Source organism: Camelus bactrianus, chromosome 11 (assembly GCF_048773025.1).
Source record: "Camelus bactrianus isolate YW-2024 breed Bactrian camel chromosome 11, ASM4877302v1, whole genome shotgun sequence".
NCBI lineage: Eukaryota > Metazoa > Chordata > Mammalia > Artiodactyla > Camelidae > Camelus > Camelus bactrianus.
The window spans coordinates 36,462,147-36,477,646 of NC_133549.1; the positions used below are offsets into that span (position 1 = coordinate 36,462,147).

Consider the following 15,500-nt stretch of genomic DNA (forward strand, 5'->3'; position numbering starts at 1 on the left):
GTCAGTCTGTTCGGTTTGGCATTGTAAGGTTAATAGATTTAGGAGAGAGTACTTTTTGTATGGGTGGGAGGTTGATAGCATCCCTCATTTTGGGGAAGAGAAGAGCAAGTTGAAGACCAAAGGTTCTATTTTCAAGATTTGCATCCAAAAGCAACTTAGGTGTGGTGGATTTGACAAGCTTGAATTTGTTTGCTAAATATATGACCTGGCTCTAGGATTAGAGTTTAATAGCTTTTTATTAAAAGCATTTCTTTACTTGTTACTAACAAGAAAGAACTTGACTTTCAGCAGACAGAGGGGAAGAGATAGGAGTTGCCTCCAATGAGAGCTACAGTTTTTCTCACATGCAAGCTCTTGGGACATTGGCCCACAGCTCCTGTGCCAGCCGTGACCTTATATATTTGCTACAAATGACGTCTACTGGGAAACGACTCAGAGGGTGGACATAGCAAATTTCACTAAAAAATGTTGCACTTTCCATAAGGGCTCTTCCATATGCTACAGTTTTCCCTGTGCCTAGTGTTGGTTAGGTTATCTGCATGCCCCATTTCTGCCTGCATCCCTGTTGACTGTCTTGTCTTTTGAGTTCCCCATGGTGAGGGGTCCAGTGGCTGTTTAACACACACCATTTCACTGTCATGCAGAGGATATGATAGGAATAAACATTACATTCAATTATGTGTGGGCTTCTACAAAGCATGCAGGTCATTTGGGGATTAAGGACTTTCCAGAGGCAAAAACCTGCTAATTGCTTTCTGGCTGGCCCCACATCCCAAATTCATCCCACTCTTTCTACTGATTTTTCATTTCAAATTGTGCTTGTATGTGCTGGGATTACCTCCCTCTGATGACTTCAGGTGCCTGTGTATAGTTGTGAGTGTGTGTGCATCACACCGACCTTTCAACTTCCCTCTGGAGCTTCTTAATCTAGTTTAGCAATTATTGACTTCTCTTCCCTTTGATAACTCAAACGGAGCACAATTACATGTTCACATAAATCTTCTGAAAATGTGGATGTTATAAAACAGCCTGTTGAAATTTGCAGTTAGATGTGTGTACTTTCATTATCAGGAACCCCAGATTTGAGGACAGCCAGGTTCTGTAGTGAGTTAAGGGGAGGGCTCAGCTCCTAAAAAAGGGTTCACCAGGGTTCAAAAATTAAAAATAGAAAAACATTAAAAATGACGACTAAAAATGCTGTCGACCTGAAGTCAGAAAAAAGTTAAAACTCAAGTTTGTCTATTATAAGGAGTAAAATACTCCAGTAATGTCCGGAAGAAGGCAGAGCGAGAGAGGAGTTTGTGATCGGTACCGAACTGTGTCTGACAGATAACAAGACTTCAGTACTTTGAATTGGACATAAAGTAGGAATCCTTCGGGGGTGCTGCCTGGGCTCTGGAACAGTTCTACTCATGTTAATCGGTAGACCGTGGGGAGAGTTAAGCACAGTGAGTGAGAGTCTGTACCTAAGGTGAGGTAAACTTGTCCCCCATTTACTAGCTGAGTAATTGAAGTTACATAGCTTCTATGTGCCTCAATTTCCTCATCAGAAAAAAAAAATCAGATAATTACTTGGAATGCCCTTAATCATAAAATCTGTCAGACACAGAGAGTAAGCATCCAAGAAATGCTAGGTGTTATTGATAATAGCAGCTACTTTACATATGCATAGTAGCTTAACATTTGCTGAGTTTTCCCATTCCTATTGTGTTTGCTTCACACAACTCTTTGAAATAGAAAAGAAAGATAACATCGTCTCCTTATTTTTCTGAAATTTATTTTTTTTTAAATAAGAAAATTCAGTTCTGTATTTAAGTGACTTATTCAAGGTCAAGCAGAGGCAGATATTGCTGGTTGTAGTAATCCATCCTCAGTTGGTCTTTGTTGGCAGAGCCCACCTCTTACCATGGAAAATGCCAAGTGAGAATACTGGCTCCTCATTTTCTCAGTTTTTATAGCATCCACTGTGTGGGCATATGGCTGAATTCTGGTCATTGAGACTATAGGGATTTTGTTGGGAGGGCTTTTGGAAAAGAGTTTCCTTTCTAATTGAAAAAGCAAAACAAAAGCAGATCTACCCTAGAGGCTCTTTATTTTCTTTGCTGGGAGTAGCTGTGTCTGCATGTGCTGCAAAGAAGTGTTAGAGCCACCTTGCAGACACAAGGGCAAGTAGCACTCAGTGCAGGTCCTGTCAGGGAGAAAATACGTGTCTTGCTTGGGTCCTTGATGACGTTGGGTTAACCTAGTCCTGGGACGGCATAGACTCAGGACCTCCTGTTATCTGAGATAATACGCCCATTATTGTCTGAGTCATTTAGTATTCTGTTTTTTAAGCTAAAGACATTCTGAAGGATATAGTTGCTAGACCAAGAATCAAAATCTGATCTTCTGCTGATTCTAAAGACTTTGTCCTTTTCAGCAAAGCACATCCTAATATTAAGACCCTTCATAGTAGAGCCAAATTTATCTCTATTTTGATATTTGTGTGTCTCTGCCCATATCTAAGCTTTAGCTAAACCTGAGGACTTGCTTTCTTTTTATTGCTCAGTGAGCTTTCACATCTCTGGACCCCAATCCTCATGCTCCCTTCCCTTAGAATGTCATCTCTATAGCCTCTCAACTCCGTCGGCATCATACACATCCTTTGGGATTTATGTTGAATGCCTCCTTTTGTAAGAACCTGTTCCTCATTATACTTTTCTTTCCTGCTGTCAAAAACATATGAACACTTTTCTCCTGCTGCATACCCTTTTCTTCCTGATTTGTAGCCATCTTTGTACAATTCTGCCTCTCCACCAGACTGTGAGCCTCTAGGAGCTGGTACTGAATCTTATGCTCCCTTTGTGTCCTCATGGCATGTATTTTTTTTTATCCTGCTTCTTAAGAATGCATAATAAATGTTTATTGAATTAAATGTGAAGAATTTTAGAGCTGAAAGTTCTTTCTTTTGAACAAAGCTCTCATTTTCTGGGAATTATAGGAAGTTCCTATTCTTGGATTCATGACCCCCCTAGGATTCAGGAGATCAGTGAAATCACTGACATTATATTCATTGTTTATGCTCATAGCTTTTATTAGATAAGATTCTTAAAGAATTAATGGCTCCTCCAAAGAATGAGAACCTCTGTTTAAGTTGGAAAGTTGACTACATGCTTTCTGAGCCAAAGACACAATCTGGAGCATGCATATGTGTAGGGAAACCACTGTTGTGAGTTTGCTTCTTTTCCCTAAAACTAGAGGGCAGAGAAAAAACCAAAACCAAAACAACTGTCTGGCTGTTGAACACCCTTCTTACACTTTATTTAAGCCTGCAATCCCCATGGAAGATTGTTCTGTATCTCTTCAGGACCCTTAGAACGTTCTGTCACTATATTTACTCCCATCCACAACTTAAAAACATCCAACCTAATGTCTTGGGCAAGCTGGTGCAGTGGGCAGTAGAGGTGGCCATTGGAGACTAGGTGATGAGGAAACAGTGGAGCCTGCAGAAGCTGGGGATGGTTGGGGAAGGATGGAGGTAGCCAGCTTCAGCCCCTGAACCAACTTGATGACATCTTCAAAGTGGTTCTGCTATTGCTCATCCAAGCCCACTTCAGGAGAGTGGTATTATGAATGTCAGCCTGACTGAGTTCTGCAGAGCCTCCCCACACATTGCAAGGACAGAAATACCTGCCCAGGCTCCCCCGAATCACTAATGACTGAAAACATGACAAAAGAAAATGTCTTGTTTTAGAGACTAGGACCCCTGTCACCTCCTTCATTATTCAGGATTTAGAACTATAGACCCTCAGGAATGAAAAGACTTTGGGATCTTGTAGCCAAAGTGCTCACTGTCAAGAAGTCCAAGGCTACACTTTTGTTTCCCCTGCGATTAGATTCCACTTCCACAGTTAGACACAGAGGAAGAAGAAGGAAAAAAAAAAGAATGAAAATCATTAATAATTGAAAAATGAGGAGACACGTCCTACTTTTCTAGGCGTTCCCAGAGATGAAGGTGAGATGAGGTTAAAGGCAATGGCCAGGCCAGGTGTCCTGGTGGACCTCCAGTCTCCCTCAGTGTCCATTAGTTCTCCCTGAGCTACCCTGAAGTCTTAGTTAAGGACGAATATAGTAAGCTTGCTAGGCAGACTCTGCCTTCAGGAAAGATTCTCATTAGCCTGCTGCTTCCAAGCAGGTTGCTACTCTTAAGCAAAAGAATTAGGAGAAGCCACTCCTGGGGGAATATGCACATTGCTTCTTAGAGGATGAAGGAATGGAACTACATTGACCCCCCCAGCCCACCTTCCATCCACCTTCCGTGCTTTAAGTTAGCAAAGGGTCAAAATACTACGCACTTTCCTTAGGAAAATAATGGAGAATTCCTACACTACAACTTGGGGAGTGTGAAGTAATTGTTGATTTACTGCAGTCGCACCATCAATTTATAGACCCTTGGAGACAAATGAACTTATTTACAAAACAAAAACAGACTCACAGACATAGAAAACAAACTTACAGTTACCAGGGAGGAAAGTGGGCCGGAGGGATAAATGAGAAGTTTGGGATTAACAGATACAAACTACTACCTATAAAATAGATGAAAAAACAGGTCCTATGGTATAGCACAGGGAACTATATTCAATATCTTATAATAGCCCATAATGAAAAATAATATGAAAAAAATATATGTGTATGGCTGAATCATTATGCCGTACACCAGAAATTAACACAACATTGTAAATCAAGTATACTTCAATTAAGAAAAAAACAATTTACAGACATTTTACAAAGTATACTGTGTAGAATTGGGTTACTATGAAGGTGTTTTAGGGGTTCCTTAAATTTTTGGAGTTTCATTTCTGAACTACATTTTTATGTTAATTAAAAACAGATGCTCTTACAGTCTAAGGTGTTATGTGTCTAAATACTTGGCATGAAGGAGACATCTGATGTATTAACTTCGCCTGCTACCCTTTTAATTTATTCTAATCCATACCTAAATGTAAGGCTTGCCATGCAGTTTTGATACAACAGGAGATTTTTTTACTGTTTTTTGCTATTTTATACTAGAATGCTCCTATTAGTCATCCACATACAGTCTCCCCTCCGTATCCATAGGTTCTGCATCCCTGAATTAAACTAACCACTATTCAAAATAGTCTGAAAAAAAAAACCCAAGATGTTCCAAAAACAAAATCTTGAACTTGTTAGGTGGTAATGACTATGTACATAGTATTTACATTGCATTAGGTATTACAAGTAATCTAGAGATGATTTAAAGTATATAGGAGGATGTGCATAGGTTTTTTGCAAATACTAGGGCATTTTATATAAGGGACTGAAGCATCCACAGATTTGGGTATCTGAGGGGGTCCTGGAACCAATCCTCTGTGGATACTGAGGGCAGCTGTACTAGTGTCTCTGTCTCTGTGATTAATTCTATCGTATAATTTTTAAGTACACAGGGAGATATTTTAATACACGTATACATTGTGTCATGCTCGCTAAAGTCAAGATCTCTCTCTGTCTTTTTTTTTTTTTTTTTTTTGGTGAGAAAGCTTAAGATCTACTCTCAGCAACTTTCAAGTATATAATATTGTGTCAACTGTAGTCATCATGCTGTGCTTAGATCCTCAGAACTAAAAACTGAAAGTTTGTACCCTTTGACTTACATCTCTTCATTTCCCCCTTCTCCCAGCCCCCAACAACCACCATTCTATTCTGTTTCTGTGAAGTCATTTTTTGTTTGTATGTCTGCATATAAATGATACAGTATTTTATTTTTCTTTATCTGGTTTATTTTACCAGAAAAAAATGCCCTCCATTTCCATCTATGCTGGCACAAATGGCAAGATTTCCTTCTTTTTATGGTTGAATAATATTCTGTTGTGTGGAGTACTACATTTTCTTTGTGTAATGGTTTCTCTGTGTGATGGTTTTAACCCTCATGTACAGAGGGGTGGGTGAGAGGCTGCAGTTGGTGGAATTATTCAGTAGGAGCTTTGGGAGACTCTTGGGAAAGGGGTAATTGTTGAGCTCAGATAGTGAAAATTTGACTCAGTGCTGAGGATGAAGCTGCAAACAAAACTTCTCTTCATTGAAGACCCTCATTCATCTCCGCACAGAGACTGCCATGGTTTCTTGTGCCTTCTCACCCTCCAGGGAATGAATGATTTGAAAACAGTAGCTGGGTGGATGGGCCTCAGCATCCTCTTTATACATGTAGATAAAGTGAAGTTCCCCCTCCCTCCCACCTCCACCGGCCCCCTGACCCCCACCAGAAGCTGTGTAAGCAGTGGATATGACAGGAAGGAGCCCCAGCAAAAGAACAGGACAGATGACATGTGGTGAGAGCAGCTTCTAGACTGGTTGGGGCATTTTCAGACACGTCACAGTGGAAAGTCCCAGAAGTAACTGGGCACTGAGGTCCTGACATGTGTAGGTTGAGTTTGTCAAACCATCAATGTTTAGATTATGGTGATTTAAAGAAAGTATTCTAAGATTTAAAGAGGAACCTTAAAAAGCTATTACTATGTGGTCACCACTGTTTTCAATTAGAAATATTTTGAGATATATATTTCTATATAATGAGAACAAGATATAAGGGGAAAATGAGATGCTCATGGACATTCCATCTCATGTGACTGTATTTATCAAAACAGCCTTGTTCTCATTGATTGGACTTACACTTAAATGCTATGCACTAAGATTCAGAATTAAATCTATACATGAGAATTGTTTACCAGATGAATAAAAATAAATGCCCATTTATATTATTTAAACACATATAATATTTCACTTGATTAATAAGTTTCAGTGATTTTTTTTTTTTTTTTAGATTTGAAAAATACACAGAAAGGTAGCCAGTAGGACCAGAATAGTCAGACAGTTGCGTTTATCTCTCTCTCCCATATAACTGTGGTGGTTTTGGCTGTGGTCCTTTAACAGGGGTAATTCTGTGAAATAGTATTACTAATTCACCAGAATAGAAAAACAAGCAAACAAACAGCACATCAGACCTAACATAATGACACATCACTGTCCAGGAGTAAGGTGGTAAATAATGTCCGTGGACAGGACAGGAAAGAAAGAAGGGGAAAAGAGATTTCAAATAATCGATTGAAAACATAACTAAAGGTTAGCAGTTCTCCCTTCTTCCTTGCTCTCGTTCTGAAAACAGAAAGATTAGATTGATTCAAGCAGGTGTGCTTTGAAATGTCATAAAGGACGCCTCTCCTGGTGCAGCATTGACAAACTGCCTGAGTGTATCACTGGCATTCTCGTTGTGCTAGCCCAGCAAGAAGAGTCTGGGAGTGGATTTTTACTTCCCTGCCCGCCTGCCTGCGAATCGCTTAAACAGTTGCGGCGTGCATGTGTGAGGGGCTTCACTCCTTCACCTGCTGGGTTAAAATGTTCCTCCTCTGGGGCTCTGATGAGTTCCCTCATCAGATGGACAGGAGATGCACTTTGTGACCAGCTGAACGTCATTATTTAGTTGACTGCCGTCTTGTATCAAGAGAGCAATGACCTCGAAATGCTTGATGCCCACACCCCGATTTTCTTGGTGGGGGATTTATAGGCCTGTCCGGCAAAATCATCCTGTGGTGAAGCAACGACATCACTCTGTGTCTTCAAACAAACAGCCACCCCACTGCCGCTAATCAGCGTTCCTGGGATGGCGGTGATTGAAATTTAGCACTTAGAGTGACTTAATTGGCACACAGATCTGTTAAGCATATGCCCCCACCACAGGCACGCCATCTGACGCGCCCAAGGGGTGCCCAGTGCCTCCCACATGCTCATGTTTGGCTAAGGAAGTAAAGAAGTAAGTTTTGAACAGATCCTTGAAGGGGGTCTGTGCAGTGGTTAAAGAGGGATGGCCTTAGAGCACAGGTCCTCAGATTTCTACCTGTCTTGGGAACCTGCCAAGTTTAAGGTTCTTCAGTCCCTTGAACTTAGAACAGACCTAAGGTCTTGGAGTTCCAGTTTGCTTGCTGGGAAAGAAGCAGTCAGAGTCTGCTTATTGATGCTCGTGCGTTTAGTAAAGCAAGCCCTGTGCTAGCAGAGTGGAATTTGGAGGGATTCAGCATTCTGGGTAGTTTGCTGCCTTGGAATTCAAGGTTAGAATGTTCTGTGCTCACTGTGGCTAGAACTGATCCCTTGGCCTTCAGAGAAAATCTGGGAAACTGATGTCAACATTCTTCTGCTGAGTTGGAAACAGCAGGACTGGGCCAACTGTTCTATGTTATTAGTATCAGGAGAGAAATAATGAACTTCAACAGAAAACGAAGCAGATCTACTAGGCTTTTTTCCTTATGGAAGGAGAGCAAGTAAGGACTGAGAACATCTGTGGTTAGGACCACGCTGCTCTGCTGAATCTTCCCGAGTCTCCTGTGCTTTTTAGGTAACCAGGGGGAACCAGGTCATGGCTGTAGGTGCCAAATCTGCAGCTTTCTCCAGCTGCCACATGGGCATGAGTTTCAGTGGATCACAGACTGCCCAGCCTCATCTGTATTTATGTTCTTTGCTGGCATCAGGCAAAATACTGGGCTCCTTATAAATACTTCGTAAGTGTTGAGTTCTGAAAGCATTAACTAAATAGTCTGGCTATCTCTGATTGAAGTTGAAAAAAGCAACAAGTTAAAATCAGAGGAGGATTTGCTGTGGTGCTAACGAAGCTTCAGTTTCAGTGTCCCTAATTGCACTGGCCCCTTCCCAGGATGTGTTCTTTGAAGATTTGAATTCATTATGTTATATTTTGTTTGTTATGAAGGGCTCCCCAAATTCTGTAAACTTCAGGACCCCATAAAACATAGATTTGTTCCTGTTAAAATGTTGTTTCTTGGTCTTTGTGGCTTCTGTCCAATGGCTTTCCCAGAAATTGGGGGATCAGAAGAAATAGATAAAGCCAAACCTACAGAGGAAAGAAAGGAAAGGAAGTAACATTTAAGAATCTCATGCTAATTGAACGGTAATCTGCATTTATTACCTAAGTTAACCCCTTTCTGAGAGATAGCATGTTGAGGTTCAGAAATGCAAGGTAACCTGCCAAGTCTGGTGTAGCCTATAGGGCTGGGACCTTCATCACTGACCTTCCTCTTTCTCAACCAAATGCTCAGTGACTATCTCCTTGTAGGGTGCATATCTGACCACTCTGCTAGTCTTCCCTGAAAGTGTTAAACCCACCAGAATTAGAAATGCCTGGATGGGCAGGTAACACTTGCTGCTTGGTAACAGGAAGAAGGTTAGGGAGGGGACCCGGCTTGAGCCATTTAAGGGAAGACACAGTCAAACCCTTCCCCAGTCAGTGTAAGCGATGCTGCAACAATTCATTCAATTATGTTAAGCACCCATTAAAGGAATTCTAAGCCCTCCCATGGGCCATTTCAGTTCTCTGAGATTGTAATTGTCTGAGACTAACCTTGGTGTCTTCTTTTGCCTGCAGGTGATTCTCATTTTGACGAAGCTCTACGACTATAACCTGGGGAGCATCACGGAGAGCTCGCTCTGGAGGTACGGAAACCGAGATAATAATTCCTGCGTAATTTAAACAGGACGCCCTCGCCTGCTCCCCCCCACCCCCTTTTCCTGCTGGGAAGGTTTCTGGTTACAGGTACCCTTTCTTCCTCCGTTTGCCCTCTGTCTCCCTTAGCCCTGGGTTGGCGTTTATATACAGGAAGCCTGGATCCTTACTGGTTTTTTTATTTTTAATTTTTTTTTTTTGAAATATAGTCAGTTTAACAATGTTGTCTCAATTTATAGTGTACAGCATAAATGTTTATAGACCCCTTCTTTGGTCACGTCAGATCTTTTTGCTAAACCGTTCACTAGGTTGTCTTCATGCATTTCGGTTCCCACAGTTCTCACTGATCTGTGAGCTTATTGGGGCAGAAACAAAAGAATGGGGATCTTTGCAGAGGGATCATCACCACCTCTAGGTCTGCAGAACCCAGACAGGCCACCAGGGCAACACTCTTTCCTGACTTCCCTCCCGTGGGCCTGCGGACAAAGCTGTGCACACACGTGTATACATGCCTTTATCTCTGGGACTCATGCTATACTGCCTCACACATTCAGAGTGTGCAGTTAATACAAATCCTTTAGGAACAGAGTAACTCACTGGAGACCAGCCCAGAAGAAGGTCCTCAGAAACCCAGACAGCTATTTTCTCCTCCTTTTTTCTTGGAGACTATATGTTCTCTTATTTCCTTTTGTTTGTAAAGATTTGCTTCATTTATCTCCCTTCTGACTGGCTCTTCTCCACTAGCCTGTGCCATGTGCACACACCTGAACCAGTCCCTGAAGTCCAGGAGGGCACCTCCTCTGATTGGTCAGGCCTGGATCATGTGATGATTCCTGAGCCTTGGAGAGGATGGAGACAGATCTCAGAGATAATTAATATTCACACACACAGGTACACACTCAGAAGGGACTAAGTGAGAGTGGTTATTTATACTAATAACAGAAAGGCAAGAGTGGTCTTTGGGCAGACCAAAGCTACTGGGTGTAGACCATGTAAGATCAGTGGGGGATTCCATTACCTCTCCTGAAAATGACTGGGAGAGACTGGCCACTGGCTCTCAGGCTCAGTGCTGAGGTCTAGGGAGAATGACTCTAGTCACCTGTTTGTGTCAGGTGTCCCCCCCTCCCCCCCCAGCACCCAGTGTAGTCAACCATGCCTGGGGAGGGAAGGTTGATTTACATAGTAACAGTTTGGTTACAAGGTCTGCCTCTATGGGGAATGCAGTTGTCAGACAAGAGGAGGATCACGGATTGAATAGACACCTGAAAGGAATCTACCGTACCCCACAAGAAGACCGTTCATTAAATTTCATTTTTACCTAACGTCTGTTTTCCAGTAAGCTTGACACTATGTGCAAGAAGCCCCAAATAAATTGTCCTGTGTATTAGAAGAACCCTGGTAGACCAAAGAAAAGGCTTGATTCTGTTCTTTTATTTGTTGTCAGGCATTTCAGTGATTGAACTCCTTCCTCAACTAGAGGAGATCGGTTATGTAGAATTTCTGTCCCAAGGAAATTATGTAACTGAATTAAAGTGTGGGGAGTTTGGTAGGAGCCTCAAAAAGTATAGTTATTTGTTGCATGAAGGGCCTGACACCTGCTGTATTGTTTAAATTCAGTACCTTTTTGTCAGCATCTTTGTGACTGAGTAAGTTTATGCTTTGGTGGATTTCTCTAACGTATGTATATGTATGAAAGTAAAAGTCAGCTTTTATTCTGCAGTGCATCTGCCATAGAAAGTGTCCTTGGCATATTAGAAAATGAAAAGATACGCAGTTCTGTCTCAATGGGACAGAGGCACTGCAGCCATGACTCTCAACCTGAGGAGTCGTGAGAAGGGCTTGTTGGAGGAATGTGAGGAACCACTTTTTCTGAACTGTTGAAGCTCATGTTTAGCAGGCTTCTTTCTCTCTGATGGGGCATTAGGGCTGATACCCCAGTCTAGGAAGAATGTTTGTTTCTGATTTAAAGGGAGGGGTTAGTAAAAAATAAAAGTGACATCATGTGCCAGTCTTATCAGAACCCCCTTCTGAGGGAGCAGCCTCCATGGGCTTAGGCTTGGGAAAGTGTAGCAAGAATGACCTGCTGACTTTTCACTCTTAGAATCAATTCACTTAGAATCAATTTCAATCTCAGAATCAGTTTCACTGTATATATGTGTATAAATACATGTACACACAAACACACATATATACATACACACATATATACTCACACACACCCATATAAACATGCATATATATGTATCATATACACACATACACGTATAATATACCCACACATATTTTGCTTTTCTAATATGCCCACAATAGTCATTTGCCACATATGGCATGTATGACTGTGGGTGTTCTATACTATTGCAAATGCTCATTTTAATACTTTGATAGAAGACCACATACTTTAATGAAAATACAATTTAGAAAAGAGGGAAGGAGAAAGCAAAATATTTAGAATTCTTCACAAGTGCTTTTCAGGGCTGCATTTTTGAGTGACTTATGGTGCCCGTATTTGGTGTTTAGGGAACCTTTAGCGGGTATTGACATAGAGGAAGAGAGAGACAGTCCTGGATGGGTCAAGGATGGGACCAGGAGGAGCGGTCCTCATGGTTCCGTGTCATCGGGTTCAGCCCTGCTTGAAGGAGACGAGGCTGCTAAGTGTTGACTCACTTTCTCCTGCACCAGTTTGTATTTTCTTCTCAGAAAACCTGCCTGTGACAACAATCAGAGGCTCACTAGGGGCACAGGCCAGTTTTTATAGATTCTCATGCGCCCCGCAGCTCTGAGTGCAGGACTTAGCACAGAGGTAGTTCTCAGTAAGTACCTGCTCTTGGACAGACCCGTGGATACTGCGGTGTTATCCCTACTGCATGGTCATTAGCATAGAATTCTCTTTGTCACTCATTTATTCAACACCGAGCTGTTTATTAACTCCTTTACGCCTTAGCTTGTTCTTGTCTAGGGAAGGGAAGGTGGGTGAGAACATAGATCCACCGCATATAGGCTCTGCCTTCCAGGGATTCATTGTTTAGAGGGACAGAGATCTGTGGACAGTTAAAACAAGAGAGGACTGGACAGGCATGCAACCTGCCTTATGTGATATACTGAATAAGGTACTTATGCAGCACCCAGAACTGCCAGATCCCAGAGGATGTGAAGCCTAATGTCAATAGACAAACCGGCGTACAACGGTGAAGTGTTGTAATAAAGACACGAGGATAGCGTTGCTTCTTTACTTTGCTCATGTATATACTGTCTCTTCTTAGCTAAACTTTTCGTCCTTAAACTGAACACTATGCTGGTTTCATGGAAACAGCAAGGATGCTGTTTATAATGAAAATCATGACAACAATAATAAAAGCTAATTTTGATTGAGCACTCACTGTGTGTCAGGCACAATGCTAAGTGCTTGACACACCTTATGCATCCTTCCAATTCATTCTTACAAGGTGCCAAGGTCACACAGTTTGTAAATAATAGGCCACACATTTCCAGGTGTGTTAGTGAATAAACTTCAGTCGTTTCACTGCTGATTGATCTTCTAGAGTCCCATCTGCTTCTGGTGGCTCTTGCCATACATAAGCAAATAACATTTTAATCATATATATATAATATATATGATTATTATATATGTATATTAAAAATACGGTTTTCAAAGCACTGTGACATTTTGAGCAGTATTTGCCCTATTCCAGAAAAGTCCTGGGCAACAGGGAAATGGCCTCTTGTCCAACAAATAGATCCATGCACTTTTCCATTGAGCCTGTATTCTTCACAACTTTTACCCGCTGAATAGTCCAAAGTGGCAGTCGCCTTTGGGGCGCCAGAGTAGGAGAGAGGCCAAGAGGCAACTGACCTTGCAGTGGTGTTCGAGCCTTAAACCTCGCTGCATCGACAGACCCTGGCTGACAGAGTGAGAAACCGCTCTACCAAATTAATGAGCTTTTGCTCCCCGTTGGTCTTGTCATTGATTACACCTTAATCCTGGAGCAAGTTGTTGATTTTGTTTTGTTTTGTGTTGTCCGTTCACCCAGGGAGTCACACGGGAGGAAAGGGGGATGATCTGACACAGAACAATTAACTACACCTCAGAATCTTCTCTGCCTTACAGTGGATTAAGCTTTGAGATTTGGTCGAGCTGGTGTTTTTACCATCTGGCAGCGAGATAAGCAGAAAGGTTGAGACGAATAAAATGTCAAAATCTAGATACAGTATCTCTGAGAAGAAATATATTAATCTTTTTCCCCTCTGTGCCAGGGTAATCAGCACTCTGCTGAGAGGCTTAGCCGGTGGAAAGCCCCAGGCAATTCTGGGAGGGCTAAAGGCTGTTCTCTTAAAGGGACACACAGCCTGCCATGTGTCTGTCGTTGAGCTTGCTGGCCATGTGAATTTTCAGATTCACGTGAAGCACGAGCTTTGGAACAGATCTCCAAAGTTTTGCCCTTCTCAGGTAGCAATGCCTGCTGTGAGGGGACAAAGGAACGCCGTGGTTAAAGTGGAGAGAATGCGCTAGGCTGTCTAGGCGGCTCTGTACTGGGGCCAGATCTGTGTCCTTACCACCGGAGTCGCCTTGTCTCTTCGTTGGCGTTCCACGTAGCCATTATCAAGAGCAGCTCCCCAGTCTTTGTGGAGACGATGGCAGTGGCGCACCTTGAGGCTGCGTCTGTATGGGGTTGGCTACAGCTTGGACTGTCTGCAGAGCTCCAGGGTTTCAGGCCGACAGACGCTGACCTGAAGATGGTGACTCTCGCCAACCCTGTGCGGCATTCCCATTAGCTAGACATCTCTCCCTTCCCACTTTTCAGGGGCGAAGCAGAGGGCGGCTTGGATAAGATTGTTAGTCACAGTTTTGAAAGATGTTTTGCCATCCAATCCAGCTTTCAGTTAGCTACAAATACAAAGACAGAGAACTGGGATAGCCACCCTAAAAAAAAGAAGGGGAAGGGGAAGGAGGAGGAGGAGGAGATGGAGGAGGAGGAGGAGATGGAGAAGGAGGAGGAGGAGGAGATGGAGAAGTAGAAGGACAAGGAGAAGGAAGCTAGAGGGTGCTAATCTCCCTGCAAGAGGACTCTTCGTGTTACGCATATCCAGTAATGATGTTTATCCCTGTGATTGCATGTGTTTAGTGCCTCCCCATTGGCCCCCGGGGGAGAGCCAAGCTCCCCAACAGGCAGGATCAGGGATGCTTTGAGTTCTGGAATCCTTTGAGTTTTATAATTCCCACCCCCATATTTGTGTCATACAAAGCTGCTGTGGGTCCTGTACTTATAAATTCATTATATTAAATCTTACTATTCAAAAAATTTTTCTAAAAAAGAAGATATGCTCACTATAATGTGCCAAACAATGCACAGGCAAAAAAGAAAAAATGTTAGTAGTCTTTTACTTCCCACACAGATCCAGGTTCCCTGAAGTCAGTGATGCTAAGAGTATTGGGGGATACTGTCCATATTGTTAGGATCCAACTCAAAAATACTAACAGATATATATGTATGTCAGGACCACTTTTTTGTTTGTTTAAAGAAATAGGAGTAAATATTCATAGGACTCTGACGACCTGTTATTGTCACTTAAGAATGAGTCTTGGGTATCTGTCCAGATGAATACATTTTACAAAAATGGGTCAGGTTTATAAGCACCAAATAATGTGGATGTTGTATACTAAATTTAACAACTGCATGTTTAATTAACTTGCATAGTACTTCTTGTGTGCCAGGAAGTGTTCTCAGTGCTTTTTATTGTCATGACAGCCCTGTAAAAGAGGTACTATTAGTATCCTAGGTTTACAGATGAGAGAAGTAAGGCTTAGGAAAATGAAGTGATGTGTCCAGTGGTCATGCAGTCGGTGGGTGTCACAGCTGGTTCCTGGGTGTGTTCTCTTAACACCAAGCTACACTGCCTCTCCCTGAGCTTTTTATTGGGTCGTGATCTATTTCACAATATTTGCTGTTACATATAGTGCTTCAGTAAACGCGTCTGTAAATGTGTTCTTACATTTTGGTAA

General features: G+C 42.1%; 1 protein-coding gene across 5 annotated transcripts in view; it reads left to right on the forward strand.

Moving 5' to 3' along the window:
- Positions 1-15,500, forward strand: part of SORCS1 (sortilin related VPS10 domain containing receptor 1) — a 468,886-nt gene that overhangs the window by 164,941 nt on the left and 288,445 nt on the right. For all 5 annotated transcript variants that reach the window (XM_074373660.1, XM_074373662.1, XM_074373663.1 and 2 more), the window contains exon 2: positions 9,425-9,492. In XM_074373660.1, coding sequence (XP_074229761.1) covers positions 9,425-9,492 — 68 coding nt within the window. The remainder of the gene's footprint in view (positions 1-9,424; positions 9,493-15,500) is intronic.